General features: G+C 39.1%; 1 protein-coding gene across 5 annotated transcripts in view; it reads right to left on the minus strand.

The window, feature by feature from the left end:
* The window catches only part of AGTPBP1 (ATP/GTP binding carboxypeptidase 1), a 64,517-nt gene that overhangs the window by 17,253 nt on the left and 31,610 nt on the right, over nt 1-15,654 (minus strand). For 3 of the 5 annotated variants that reach the window (XM_081213557.1, XM_081213558.1, XM_081213555.1), the window contains 7 exons: nt 12,877-12,914; nt 11,801-12,009; nt 9,605-9,782; nt 7,943-8,034; nt 7,183-7,299; nt 4,581-5,287; nt 3,561-3,599 (listed from right to left, as the gene is read on the minus strand). In XM_081213557.1, the coding sequence (XP_081069683.1) occupies nt 3,561-3,599; nt 4,581-5,287; nt 7,183-7,299; nt 7,943-8,034; nt 9,605-9,782; nt 11,801-12,009; nt 12,877-12,914 (1,380 nt within the window). The remainder of the gene's footprint in view (nt 1-3,560; nt 3,600-4,580; nt 5,288-7,182; nt 7,300-7,942; nt 8,035-9,604; nt 9,783-11,800; nt 12,010-12,876; nt 12,915-15,654) is intronic. The other 2 variants (XM_081213559.1, XM_081213556.1) reach the window with 1 other exon arrangement.

The raw sequence follows: 15,654 nt of genomic DNA on the forward strand, positions 1-15,654 counted from the left end.
ATGAGGTATCTAATTTTGCATAGAATGTGATTATCTATCTGGGAGACACATCCCAATTATTTTCCTTATGGAGAGAATCAACCTGTACAGAAGACATCAAAGATTCAAGATCACATGTTGGATTCCTTTTCCTTCCAAAGTGCATAATATCAGATATCAATTATTATATCAATTAGTATTATTAGTTTAAAACTAATTAAGCTTTGAGAACAATTAAGTTATATTAGCAATTCATGCAATTACAGCTGAAGTAAATAAAGTTTCAAAGAGTACTGTGCAGTGATTGGGTTAGTGTGCGAGCTTCTCACCTACGAAAACCTCTACTTAAACATGAGGTTATAAATAAAAAGTACACTTAATGCAAGATTAACCACGTGACACAACTATCACTTCTGCGAAAATAATTCTGTGCTCCCACTCTGTGGAGCATCATATCTGGTGCTTTTATTCTGCCATGTATAGATGCTGTAAGAACTCTTGAGCCAGATGTACAAGCATGTCCGTAACCATGTGCACAGGAGACACAAAATTCCCTACACAAATGTGTTGTCTGTGTCAGAAAGAAATCTTCTTATGCCTCATGGCACAGAAAGCCTATGCAGTTGGAAACACCTGCTCAGAAAAGTTGAACACCTGGAAATTAGCTTTATTCAATAGCTAAATAGTAAAGAGTGAAAAGCACGTACAATAATAAAAACAAAGAGGCAGATTATGACATCAAAAAATATTTCTCAATTGCCATTCTGTGTCTGAAAACATATCCCAACTGGTCTTGATATGGGATGTAGAAATTGTGGGATGTAAAACGCAGGAGCAGTCAATGACAACATTCCTAGAGTGTACATGTTAGAACATGGGGAGGGATGTCTGTCCAGCAAGCAGGTAAACTTCCTGGGGACAGACTTCCTCCGCATGTGACCAGAGGTGGGTGTGGCCTCACCTGTGCAGGTAAATGATAAAAGCACAGGGCAGGCAGCCATCTCTCTCTCTCTGCCATCTTCCTTGGAAGAAGCAACATGCCCTCTTGGCTCTCAGCCAAGAGAGGAGGAAAGGACTATCTTCCTATAAGATAGATTCTATATGTATTTTACCTTTTCAAGCCTGTCTGCCTTCTGGGATCATATTGTGAACAGAACGTGAGTAAACTCTTTTATACTTTTATAAAGACTGTGTCGTGTCTTGTATTTTAAGAGGGAACAAAAGGGGAAATTACCAGAGTAATTATCATAGAGGTTCTAGTGCACCTGTGCAGACGTTACCGTTGCGAACTTAAAAAGGGGAATGTTATAAACTCTGCTGATATTTTGGGAACTTGTTAGCACAAGTTGGATTAGGATATAATCTCACAATATATCCTCTCCTGCACCCCTGAACATTCCCACAGATATTGTGCCAAAACAGAATGGAGTTGTTGTGTGGTACGCTGACAGTGTGAACAAAATGAAAACCTACTGTAAACTATCATTCAGAAGACATATTAAGCACAGGCACCAAAATATAGAAATGAGTAGCTAAACTAATAACTAACATCTAATTCACAGCTTCCCTCTTCTACTCTTTGTCAAAAGTAATGTTTATACAATGTCAAGAAAGTAAGTTTAGAATTGTTAGCAAGTAAAACCTAGACACACTTGCCACAATTTAGTTTTTTTATGTCACCGTTAAGGACCCATCTGACTACTGACATTTTTTGAAGATCCATTGCTACGGAAATTAGTCTTATTTTCTCCATCAAGCCTAACTAGGCTCATTCAAACTTGTTTCTTAAGAATAGCCTGATATTTAGGATTACAGGAATAATATAATGTAATAATAATGTATAATCTAATGTATAATATAATATGTTTGGAATTATTCTGGAAATAATGTTTTGTTTGATTCAGTTCTTATATATTAAAATTATCTTAGATTTCTTCCTTTACAACGAAACAAAATCACTGACATACATATTCTAAGTTTGCTTCCCTGTTTATTTTATTATGCCTTAATATTTTCTGCATATTGGTAGGTGGCCGAGCTCGCACATAACACTAAGTCAAGGTTTGTTTAGCCAAAGTGTTATTTATTTGAATGTCTGAACCCAGCTTAGCAGACTAACCATGGTTTATTTTCCGGCAACAAACCACAATGTGAAACCATGGGTGGTGATTGGCTTATGAAGTACAGTTTGCTTTAACTATGGCTTGGCACTATGTCTGAACACAATAGCTATGGTCTGTTTGGCAACTCCACCTCAGGTACATTCCAGATTACAAAGGTAGATGGCAAGAACAACTGTGTGTGTGTGTGTGTGTGTGTGTGTGTGTGTGTGTTTGTTTTTTAAAAAACCTTAATTTGTTTGCTTCTCTGCAAGATGGCCCTTGGCTTGTTGAACAAACCATAGTTCAGCATTCTGTAAACACAGTCATTATATTAAAATCGTTTCAGAAGGAAAGTAGGAAAAAACACATCTTTTAATGGAATAGTTTTGCACATGCTTTCAAAGTCTACTTGTGACGCTAGTCAATTCAATTTTTTTTGAAATTATCTTACCTATTTTTTCTCAATACCAGAGACCAACATTATCTGATTTGGGGGTATTGCCAAGACCTGAAAAATAGTATTAAGCTAGACACTGAATATCTCTCAGTGGTCAAGTTGTAATTACACTTATTTATTATTTTGGAACTTTGATTCTTTAGAGCCATGACTAACTAACAAACAGAAGCGTCAACACTTCTAGTACACCTTTGAATCTTTCACTCACTGAATGTACAGTGCAAGGCAAACCAAATTTTTAACTATGAACGTTGCTACATTTATCTGTAACTCGCACAATGTTAACATGAAATCCTCTGGCACCGTTACGAAAGTGTTGTCACTGCATTTGTAACTGCACAAGACATATGCAACAAGAAGGAGTAATGCTGAACCAAAACTGAGGTGCAGAGGGCATCTCCATCGCATTTTCTAGCTCTGGTCCTTCCGGTAGCAAATGAAACATGATCTAATTTGTAAGGCAAACACTTCCTTTCATGTAATGATCTGAGGTACAGTCCACCTTCACAATAATGTAATGCTTGTTGTAGTCAAATTCTAACCTTAAACGCAGGACCAAGAATGACAGCACAAAAATGTTTAAAGATGAGGACATCAGAACATTTGCATCTGGTGCCCTATGAACAAATGAAAGCAGGGTCTTAAGGTTCTCCAAAGTCTTTCTGAGTGTTTTGTGAACAAATGACCAGCATCAGTCGCTCTACTTATCTGCACACCATGCTGGGACTCTGGAATGACTGTAGATTCTACGTAGCACCACACCACAAGCTTTAGTAGCATTTCACACTGTGTATTAGAGTAATCCCATGTGTTTTTGAAATTATGGAAAAGAAAATGAAGATTTTGAAAGAGAAGAGAGAAACCAAGATCATTTTTTTAAAAAAATTGATTTTCTGCTCTATCAATTTGGAATAAGGTTCAAGGAAACTGCACACACCCATTCACTGCCAACTATTGCCAAAAAGGAGTTCAAGAGACCCCGATGTTATGAAGGAGAAATATCCAATATTTCTTTCACATACATCAGAGTTCGCATGTGACTGCCAGCCATTCTCTTCTTCCTTGTGGAAGAAAGGGAATAAAGTTTGAGATTATGAAACACCTGTGAAGTCCAACTCCTTTTTTTTTTCTTTTTTACAACAACAGATCTTAGCATTAACATCATACTTTAGCATGTTCAAGGCAATTTATATACATTAACCCAGTAAGCTATACCACCTCCCTGTGAAACAGGTTGTTGTTATAATCGAACACTGCAAATAAGGAAACTGAAGCTAACAGATTACTTAGGTTCATGGCAGAATGAGAGCTAGACAGGGGGCTTCCCAGCTCAGCTCAGTTTGCTACTGCACCACATCTATCTCCTGCTTTATATATATACTTCAGAATATATATTTCAAGTTCTCAGTGGGTTTCATTATTGTTAAGCGGGGAGGGAGCTTATGAGAAAACAAAATTCTGTGTTCAAAAACCATTCTCCCGTATTAGCTAAGAGCAATAGTCACAAAGGGAGTTCCCACTCATGGAACAGGGTGTTATCAGTTCTTTACTTCCTCTGTAGCCCTTCTAAATCCCCAAAGACAGTTTCAGGGAGGTTCACATTGTGGGGGATATAGTCTGAATTGTGGGGGATATAGGGGGAAATGGCCTCCTCTGCACTGGCTCAAAGTCTCTTCCATTCACAAAAAAAATCCTCTGCATTAAACCCAACAATATTTTATTTAATTTTACTGTTCACAGTACAGTCATACCTTGTGTTAAATATGCTTCAGGTTGAACGTTTTCAGGTTGCGTTCCACTGCGACCCGGAAGTAACGGAATGGGTTACTTCCGGGTTTCACCGCTCACGTATGCGCAGACGCTCAAAACGACGTCACGCGCATGTGCAGAAGCAGCGAATCGCAACACACAAAGACACGGGTTGCATTCTGCTCAGGATGCGAATGGGGCTCCGGAACGGTTCCCGTTCGCATCCAGAGGTACCACTGTAAATCGTAGTTTAGATAATCCTTGAAACATGTTAAGAGAAATTGGAAACTCACCTCTGCACACCGTAAGGCCTTTCAAGAATAGGCTCTTTAAATGGAGGTGGAAAGTGTCCGAAATAATCAGGATAAGCCACTTCTGAATATTCAGGAACAGACTTCGTATTTTTCACTACCTCAATATAAAGTTCTGGGTCGTGGAGTTGTAGCTTATCAGGTGCCTCAAGCATCACTTGCTCTCCCAGAGAAATGGAACAGGAAATTTCCTCCTCTTCAGGCTCTGCTCCAGAACAGCACAGCTTTCCCAGCTGGACAGACCGTCCTTCAAACAACACACTTCCACAGGATGAAGCGTGTTGAAAAGGTTTATTACAGGCAACTTCACTGAGGCTAGTTTTACACTCTTTTTTGGTCATGGCCCTTGTACTATAAGAGTGCTCATTTTTGGAAGCATTTTGCAACGAAATTCTGTCAAAGTCTCTAACTATTTCATGGTTTAGGCACTGGCATGATGAGAACAATTTCTTGCGATCGCTTTGATTCTGTAAGCTATTGTCCGTGTTGCTATCACGGTTTACCAGACCCAAAAAGATGGGTCTTTTGTTACAGTCCTCTGTTTGTAGAGGAGGACCCTCCTTTGCAGGAATTTCTGTTGCAGGGTTTGCTGGAGATGGCTCCTCTCCAGCGGTAGGGACAACAATAGGCCCTCCTAGGGTTACATTGGGTGAAAAAGGCTTTGGTTCTTTGGAAACTAAGTCACACTCCTCATTTTGAGAGAAAGGAAAAAGAGAAGGGGAAATCATTATTTAGACACTTGATTTAACAATGCATAAATAACACCAAAACTCCTGTCCAGAGACCTTACAGTCTTAAGTTTTCAAAAGTGGAAGAATGAATCAGAAGGGAGAAACTTCCAGGCAACAGCAGCAGAATACCTAGAAGCGGAATAAAAAAGGAGGCGCCAAATGCAGGTGAACTTGTTTGCAAGAACAAGCAGAATGTGAAAAAAAAATGAGAATAGAGATGTATTTCTAAAGAGCTTGCACACTAATGCAGAAATGGAAAAGGAATCACTTTACAAGCATAAGGAACAATTTAGCAATAGGTACAAATAGCAAATATCTTATCTTACTACTACTACTACTACTACTACTACTACTAATAATAATAATAATAATAATAATAATACTTTTTATATATACCCCGCCCTCCCCAGCCAAGGCCGGGCTCATTTCTGAGAAGGAAAAGATCCTGACAACAGGCTACATTCAGGGAAAGAGAATATCTCCGAGTCTGACAGCAAAGGGTATGCTGGACTTTGGCAAGACATGAAGAGCCCCACCATTGGCAAGATCAGTTTGTTATCTTTAGATTTAAAAATTCACTCAGGAGCCACTTCCAGTAAGATGTGAAATAGGACAGGGGATGAAAAAGAAGTGGAGAGAAAAAGAAAGAGTCAGCAATATAAAGGTGCTTGGTGAAGCCATAGAAACAAAATGGAAAAATAAGGTCAAAAGACCGTCAGAGTAGGGGAAATCATCAGAAAGGGATAGCACTCAGAAAGACATCGAGAGAACCAGGAAGAAAAAGTGTCCCAGCAACCAAAGACACAATTAACAAATTAAGAAAAGCAGCAGATAGCTGAAGAAGAAGTGCTAAGAAGAAACAATTAGCTGGAAAAGGGTTATTAGAAATCTTGGTTACAGTGCATTCCATTAAGTGAAGGCCATTCATTCAAGGAGTCACGTAGGGAAGATGAAAGGGTAGCAGCAAAAGAAAAAGGGAGGCCTAATTACCGTATTTTTCGTTCTATAAGACGCACCAGACCATAAGACGCACCTAGTTTTTGGAGGAGGAAAACAAGAAAAAAAAATATTCTGGAAAAAAAATATTCTGAATCTCAGAAGCCAGAAGTGATCCCTCTTGCTGTTCTGGCTTCTGGGACAGCTGCACAGCCTGCATTCACTCCATAAGACGCACACACATTTCCCCTTACTTTTTAGGAGGGGAAAAGTGAGTCTTATAGAGCAAAAAATACGGTAGGTGTTTTTCTTTCAACAAGCCTGAAATCAGATGAGTAGAAAGTGAGCAATGTTATGAAGGAGGGGTATGCTAAGGAAGTGTCAAAAGAGGCATTCTAACAGCTTGTGGCAAAGGCAGATGCTGTTCCCGCCAGATGTTTCTGACTCCAGCTCCCACCATCCCTGACCATTGGCCCTGCTATGTGGGGCTGATGGGGAGTTGGAGTCAATCAAGATCTGGAGGGCATCACACTATCCCTGCCTTAAGATCTCCTCTTTAACTTACAGAAATGTGCAGGTTTATTTACAGGTGGCAACCAATTCATGTGGGGGTTCTGTTCCTGGCCCCTGCGAGCATCGGTGGAGCGTGACGCCCCGTCCTGCCTTCTTCTGGGTGCCAAAGGACCTGCATGTCAGCAATCTTGCGTCAACTGGACACACCTAAAATGGTTTCTGCTTGTACTTACTGTGCCAATTCATTTTCTTTCTCCAGTTCAGTTGTTTGAATAGCAACTCGGCAAGTTTTGAATGCTGATTTGTATTTCAATAGAAGTAGCAGCCAAATAAAACGCATCTTAGCAAGACTCCTAAACTATGCTATTATTATTATTATTATTTAAAGATATCAATGTCTGTACCTGAAAGTCCTCTATAAGTTCTGGGAAGAACTGTTCATACATTTTCAGATCTTCCACTGATCGCCCCAATTCCTGCTTTGGTTTCAGTTTGTTGATATCAGTCTCTATGTCATCATTCTGTTGGGGAGGAAGTGAACTTGCATTATTAAAAGATTTGTGGGATACACGATACAATTTCCAGTTTAAGAGAATGTCTAGTATTTTCTTCATACTGCAAATAAGGTTCTTTTGCACCTCAAGAGAAAATACACAAAAGCTCTTATTGACTGGCAAGCTGATAATGGAATGGATCCCAAAAGAAGGAATCTTCCTCCGTTCAACCCATTGAAATGATTTTACAACAAGATGCTAACATACTGGTTAATGCCCTGATTTGTTGGAAGTGTTGTGATGTACTGTGAGGAAAAATATACACAGATAATGATCAAATGAAGAGAAGAGAAGCTTCCTTTGTCACACAATATGGGGAATGTTGGAAACGGGGGGCTAATATGCACAATGATGTTGGGCTGTGGCTTCCATGTATATATCACTACCCCCCACCCACATATTGGGAGTTCAGACAAATGGCTCAACGTGCATTTTCAAAATGTTTTGCTTGAAACAAGACAACACAACACCTGTCCCTTCCCCGACTGTTTTTACAATTAATTCGCAAGCATATTTATGATTTGGAAAACACGATGCACGAACAATTTTTCTGAAAGCTAATGAAAATAATTGCACAATATCTGAGTAGTATGCCCTCAGTTCCACTAACCTTAAAATCTATATCATCTTCATTATCATTTTCAATCTCGGACTCTGTTTCGGCGTCATCATTGTCATCACTTTCATCTACTACGTCATCCACTGTGATATAAAATGCTCTATAAGTAGGGCAGATGTACGTTTTCTACAACATGTACATCCCAGAAAAGAAATGATGCATGTGAAACTTTTCACTCTCCAACTGAAACCTAATACTACTTATGAAGTTAAATGAGACCACATGCTGAATATGTAATAACACAGATTCTCAATGTTACAGAAACAAATCCGTTAAACATAAGAGGACATGAACAATGTAAGGTAGAACAGAACAGCTAAGGCTATGCAAGCTATCGAAAGTTGTTCTCTGTATCATCCAGAGAGTAGAAAGAAATCTGGTAGTTTTTGCCCTTCTGAGGCACTCCAGCAACCTTGAATAAGGCACCTTAAGTAGAAGCCCAGGGGAGTACAGAATAGAATGGTGGCTTATGTAACTGTTCCTATACAGGATTATTTAAATATGAACAAATTTGGCAGTTTTAGAGCAAGGCCTTTTAAGGGTGGAATTACATTTATCTTGACAAAAGCATGCTCCAAAACCTGCATTGGTTGTGAGTCCTGGAAGACCTGCTCCCTGCCTTGCAGGCCTCTTCCCACCTGGCCTGGGAGGGAGGGGCCCTGACTGACTCCAGCTACAAAAGCTGAGGCTGCTAACCAGACTCTTGGGCTGGGTAATGCTTCGGGGAGTGTGTTGTGGGCGGTGGTGGTTGTTGTTACTGATTTATTTTTGGGGTATCTTTATGTTTAGTGAAAATTGTTCAATTTGGTTGTGTACATTTTGATGTGTTTTATTTATTGTTTAGGACTGCATTTGTTATATTTGTAACTATGTAAATGTTTTTCAGGTTATAAGCCACCTTGAACATAGTTTTAACTAGGGAAAGGTGGCATACAAAGAAAATTATGTATGTGTGCATGCATGCATGCAATGCAAATGCAGGAAAAGTTGTATTTGTGAGAAAAATAGCCTGTGGACTGGAGCGGTGCTTAACCCATTCCATGCCCACCATTTCTACCAAAGTGTATGTCTTCAATTCATGAAGGGCAGCATAACTTTTTATTTTACATACACTTCAAGAAGGCTGTACACTATACTCCCCAATGCACCCATCCATTGTCAACTTCAAACTTTAAGTGGATGAAGTGTGAAAGTACTTTCACTCCTGAGATACACAAGCAAATTATAATTTTAATGTTTTAAATGCTGGATTAATAAAATGAATTTAGGATATACAGCACACATTTTCAGACTCATTCTTTTGGATCTGTCAGGCTTATTATATATTCTAAAGACTTCAAAAGGCAATGAATTTTTTTGCAGAATTTATCTTTGTGTAATAGATCACTTTATTATTTTACTTAATCAAAATGAAAACTGAGGTGTCACATTTTGGTCTCCTATTTATGAGGCATAAATTTCAATAATCTAAATATATAATCTTTTCTTTAAAAAACACAACAACATTCTGCATTTAACTGTACAGTATTAAGACTTCAAAAGTAGGCTGCTAGAACAACCAGATAATTGTAAGCTTCCGTGTCTATGTTTTTTCCTAATCCTCATAGGAAAGCAGATATACACAAGACCATGATGTTTCAAAATTAAGCATACCTTCAGGAGGCAAACTATACAGCTGATACACTGGACCATTAACAGGGATGACAGGTAGTTGGAAATGGAAAGCACTTTTAATGGTTGGCAGTGGAAGACGGTTTTTAGGATAACATTTTCTCATGATTAGACTGGATGTGTTGACCAGTGGATCAAGCGTCCTTACTGCAAGGCATTCCTAGTACAATAAATAAGCATTATAAAACAAAGCACTGCATGTCAAATAATTTCATTCTTTGTGCACTATCATTCTACTGTGGTAAACTGTTAGGAATAGGAACTCTTGAAGGAACTTCATTTTATGATGGAATATTTACCTTGATTATGTATTGTCATTATTAATATACACACACCTTCAAATGATCTAAGCCAGGCATGGCCAAACTTGGACCTCCAGATGTTTTTGGGACTACAATTCCCATCATCCCTGACCACTGGTCCTGTTAGCTAGGGATGATGGGAGTTGTAATCCCAAAACATCTGGAGGGCCAAGTTTAGCCATGCCTGATCTATGCAGTTCACATAGAGAATATACAGAATACAATAAAAGACAGTTACAGATACAAATCACAAACTTCAGTATATAATAGAGTAAACTTAGAATGGAGATAAAATGCAGTCTAATCAAGGCCTGAGAAAAAAAGAAAGTTTTCAGTAAGTGTTGGAAAAATATATAAATTTGGTGCCTGTGCAACACATACAGGGACAGAGCTCCAAAGAATAGGAACTACCAACCCAAATTTCAGTGACACATAACTGCTAACTGGAAACTACTAACTGCCACATAACCGTGGGGCTTGGAGTTATCAGTAAAAAATGTGGCATAACTCTAGTGAAATGAACAACATTCATGAACTATTGCTCAAGTTCAAAGGCGCCATAGCCCAAGGAAGTTGGGAAAGAACAAGGTAAATCCCATGTCCTCCTGATACAAGGTAGAGATGCTGGAATCACTGAAGCACAACTGTTAATGGAATTAAAATCAAAGTTCAACCAGCAAGTGGGATGTTCAAGAATGACTGCAGTTTACCAACATACTGCAAAATGTTGCAAAGGACATATGTTCAGTCTTGGTTCAAATGCTTCTGCAAAAAGTCTATGACCAAATTCCTGATTACGTACATTAACCAACTTCAAGTAGGTCAAGTACCCAGTAATGTATACAATCCAATTTTAAGACAAATGGCCTTGCATAACTGTAAAAACTAGAACGTCATAATTCAGTTTGGAACAAATCAATAGCAGCACAGATGTAGAATCTGCTCCCATGAAGATTGAGGGAAGAACTGGCATAACATTCAGCAGATTTCTGCATTTCATTTTGCTGCTGCATTTGCAGTAGATAGAGGTGGCCTAGTTCAGCCTTAGCACCAAGAACACTGCAGACATTGATGCTATTACTGCTTTTAAGTACAGTCGTACCTTGGATCTCAAATGCCTTGGCTCCTGAACAAATCGGCTCCCAAAAGATTGAAACCTGGAAGTGAGTGTTCCGGTTTTCAAACATTCTTTTGGAAGCTGAACGTCCAATGGGGCTTCCGTGGCTTCCAATTGGCTGCAGGACCTTTCTGCAGCCAATCAGAAGCCACGCTTTGGTTTCTGAATGTTTTGGAAGTCGAATGGACTTCCAGAACAGATTCTGTTTGACTTCCAAGGTACGATACATTGAGATCAGTTTTTTGTCTCCAATTGATTTAAATCTCCATCTGAGTCTCCCTCAAAAACTATCTGAAGTTCCACACTAACCCTTTCTAAGATACAAGTCTTTAAAAATAGCTTTTCAAGATTTTTTTTAGTGTGCCTTCTCTATGCATACTTCTTCCCTTTCTTAAAATCCAAATTCACCCTTTTTTTGAGCATGATTCCTTGATAGTGATAATAAAGATTCATAGAGGACTAAACAGATTAATACAGAACAGGGATATCAATTGTTAAGAGATGAGGTGATTGGGTAATGAACTGTCAAGTACAGATTAATTTAAATTTATAATGTCAAAAGTAGCAGATGAGATTGAATGCATTTCCTGTGATGTATGATGGTTTTTCAGTTGATGAAGAATAGCAATAATACAACCTTTAAGATTTTACCCATGTATTGGGACATGCACACAGGCAACTTTGTATTATCATCTTAATGGTACATATAAATACGCTTCACTGTGCATTCATAGCAATATAAGCTTTTTAAACACTTACTTGTGAAGTGTTGTACAGAATTTTCATCCCATTGACATCAATGAATGCTTTTCTTCCCAACTTGATGTTCGTAATGCTCTTTATAGACTGCAAGATGCCCTTGCGGATCAACATATGTCTATGCCGACTATCGTGGCGATGCCAGTCGACGTAAATTGTCAAGAGCATTTGGACATAGCCTCTGTCTACGGCTTTCCTTGCATTTGTTTCTTGGAGGGGGGGGGGAATCAAGAGATCTCAAGAAACTATAAGCAGTTACAACATGCCAAAATGTACCAAAATATGTAAATCTTTTTTTTTTTTTTAATGTCTTTTAGGATAAAATACATTTAGGAATGCATACACTGAGATTACATTGTAAAAAAATATGCACTTAAATGTTTCCTCCCCTATATGCTTTTGAAAAAATCTTTGCTGATTGCTGTGATTACAGGATGGTATGGACGTATGAACATATGCAAAATTGGCACAGACAAAAAATAGACTTATCTGCCCATATCAAGCTATAGCCATGAACAGTTATTACATACAGAAGTCAGTGTGGGGAAGCTATCAGAGTACTAGACTTAGACTGGGGAGACTTGAATCAAATCCCCATTTAGGCTATTAAACTCGCTGTGCCCTAGGACCATCTAACATTCTTTCATCCCAAACTAACTCACAGTGTTGAAAAATTAAAATGGAAGGCCAGGATGAATGTATACATTTCTGAACAAACTGGAGAAAGTTTAGGAAACAAACTGTAATTTTTAATAACCCTCAATCAATAAAAATAGATATTGGAAGCAATTCCAAACAGCATGATGAGTATTGCAAAACAGAGATTAATCCAAAGTGTGGCTAACAGATGTATGCATTTTCTGCATATTTTGTTCTATTCCTTCATCAGAACAGCTCACTGATATAATAATCACGGAATTGCTGAGTCTTTCAGTACACAATACTGGCTACTAAGCTGCAATCTTTAAAATGTTTATTTTCAGTTTTACCTGTGTAAACACAGGGTGATTGCCAGCAAAACCTATTTTAATCTGCTCACATTCCATATCTTCTGAAATATTAAGGCACACACTTACTTGATTTAAGCAATGCAGCAAGGGTGTCTAAAGCAACTCTGTGAATATAAATATAAACAAACAAACAAAAAACAGACAAACTATTAGATTTAGGTAACATTCCTGATCATTGATAAGCATCCTAACTCTGCATGTGGCTGCAATCCTAAACACGATAAAGTGTTGAAAATGAATTTTAATTTGTTTTACATTCCATAAGTTTGGTCTAGCTGCAACAGCAAGTATCTTTGGGGTAGTGTGAGTTGAATGGCTAATATGCACAAGAACCGGGCACAGAGCACATTTATACTCACCATGTTTTCCCAGCTGCCACGCCTCCCCTCCTTGCCCCCCTCCAACACAAAAATTCAGCACAGAGGAAGTTTTTTAAAGCTTAGTTAGCGCATGGGATGACAGGGCAGAGGAGAGGAGGCCACAGACAGGATGGGGAGGGCCCGAGTCATATCCCACCTGTGGGCTAAAAGTTCTCTACCCGTGTTGAAATAACTTAGGTAATCTCATTAAATGGGCACAAGATGTAGATCACAACATTATGATAGAAGATTGGGTTAGATTATGGAAAACTGACTTAAAATTTACAGATTGTTCCCTACTGAAGGAGAACTACATGAAGATGATGTACAGATGGTATAAAACCGTGCAGTTAGGGAAAATGTACAAAACTAGTTCAAATATATGTTGGAAGTGTAAGGAAAAGGAGGGAACATTTTATCATATGTGGTGGGAGTGTAAGGTGATTAAAAAAATTTGGAAAATGATATACAATGAATTGAAGAAAATGTTCCATTTAACATTTGTTAAAAAATCCGAGGCATTTTTGTTGGGGATTGTAGGGAAAGACCTGCCAAAAAAGTTGAAAAAACATCTTCATGTATGCGACAACGGCTGTGAGAGTTCTGGTTGCTCAAGGATGGAAGACTGAAGAAACCCCAACTAAAGAATCATGGCAAGAAAAATTGATGGACTATGCAGAACTGGCAAAATTGACATATAAGCTACGGGACAAGGATAACTGTGACTTTAAGGATGAATGGGAACCTTTCACAAAGTAACTGAAGACGCAACAAAACCTCCTTGGCAGGTTTTGAATAAACATCCACAATTTTTTTTTACTGATTATAATCAGCTAAACAGTTTGAGGATCTATACAACTTTGTAACATGCAGAAAATATCAATATTAGAGAAACCAAAGACTGGAACTGAGGGAAGTCGAGAGGTGGGGGGGTTGGGGGTAGGGAAGAAAACTGGGGGGGGGGGAATAACGATATGTTTTTGGATAATATGTCTTGTTATAACTTTGAATAAAAAAAAATTAAAAAACAACCAACAAAAATGCATAAACAATTGGGGACTTCCGGGTTGGTGCGACCAGCTAATGGCGGATTCCCTCCGAGCTCCGGAGGGAATCGGCTCGGTGGAGGAGGGGTCCTGCCGCGGCGGCGATGCAGGGACCCTTAGAAACCACAGGCGCGGATGCCTGTGGACTTGGTGACTCGGCGGGCACCATTTGCGCCCCCTCCGACCCACAAAGAAGCCTTTTTAAAGGCTTCAGAGCGGGTGGCGGAGAGTGGCGTGGTGCTGTGAGTAGACCGCTTCTTCCACGGAGTGAAGCCGCAAGCCATGGCTGGAGAGCGCTGACTTCTTTCCTTGAACATTTGGACTCAAAATGCAACAACCCGTGAGTAATACGGAATTTGGAATTAAAAATTCTTTTCAATTGAATTCGGTACGACCGGGGGAGGTGTCAAAAGGAAGTCCGCCTCCCCCCCCCCCCTTGCAGGCAATTTAAAGCAAGAATTAAACAACTAAGATCGAGAGACTGTCTTTCTCTTTTTGAGATAAAATTCTTAATTTCACGATTTGGACTTATAAGTTTATCGCTGGAGGATTAGAACTGATCTTTAGAGTTGAAGTGTAACCCCCCCCCCCCCGGATCCGGGAGTGACCCGCGAGGGAGCCTGTGAAGATATCTACAGAGTTTGGCAGCTGTCAACTGAGCTGTCAGTCAGGAAATTCCGTTTTTTGTTATTTGTGTCGGTTACTTTTGTTACATTGGACTGTAAGCTTTTAAAATTAGAGTGGCAATAACAACAAAATAAGCGGATTGTTGGAAAAAGAACACTTAGTAATCAAAATCCCTCTAGAGGGGATTTGGGACATTACAATGGCCGCAGATGGAAAATTACAAGCAGAGCTGGATAGGGTCTTTGAACTCCTGGGAAAGCTGCAAGAGCAAAGTCTTGTTATGGCTACGAATCTGACAACTTTGAATTTTAAAATAAACAACTCTGCTGAAGTGGTGGACTTGACTCAAGAAGAATCTACAGCTGGGAAGCAATTTTGGAGAAATGTGAAGGAGGAGCAGAAATGATGCAAGTGAAAAAGGACAACCAGAGGCCTCTAAGGTCAGAATACAAGGAAGATAAAGTTCGGATGTCAAAAATTTGGTTTGAAATTGAGAATGAAGAGTGGGGATTCTTCCCCATGGGGAGTCCGGAAGACTTATGGATTACAAATTTGACCAAGGTGAAAATTGGAACGTTTGAGACATTTGGGATATTTGGACTTGGAAAGAACAAGAAGCAGGATCTGGACTCTTCCTTTGAATATGGAGGACTGGTTGGAAAAAATATAGACCCTTTTGGGTCAAAGATGCTCCGAGATCGGATGTTCAACATAAAGGACAGTCAACAAAACCGGCTGAAAGGGACTGAAAGAGATTTAAAGGCCTCGGATGTGATAGATCCAGGCTGAGAACTGTTAGATTGAAGGACAAT

The sequence above is a fragment of the Podarcis bocagei genome (assembly GCF_964188305.1).
Source record: "Podarcis bocagei genome assembly, chromosome: 11".
Taxonomy (NCBI): Eukaryota; Metazoa; Chordata; class Lepidosauria; order Squamata; family Lacertidae; genus Podarcis; species Podarcis bocagei.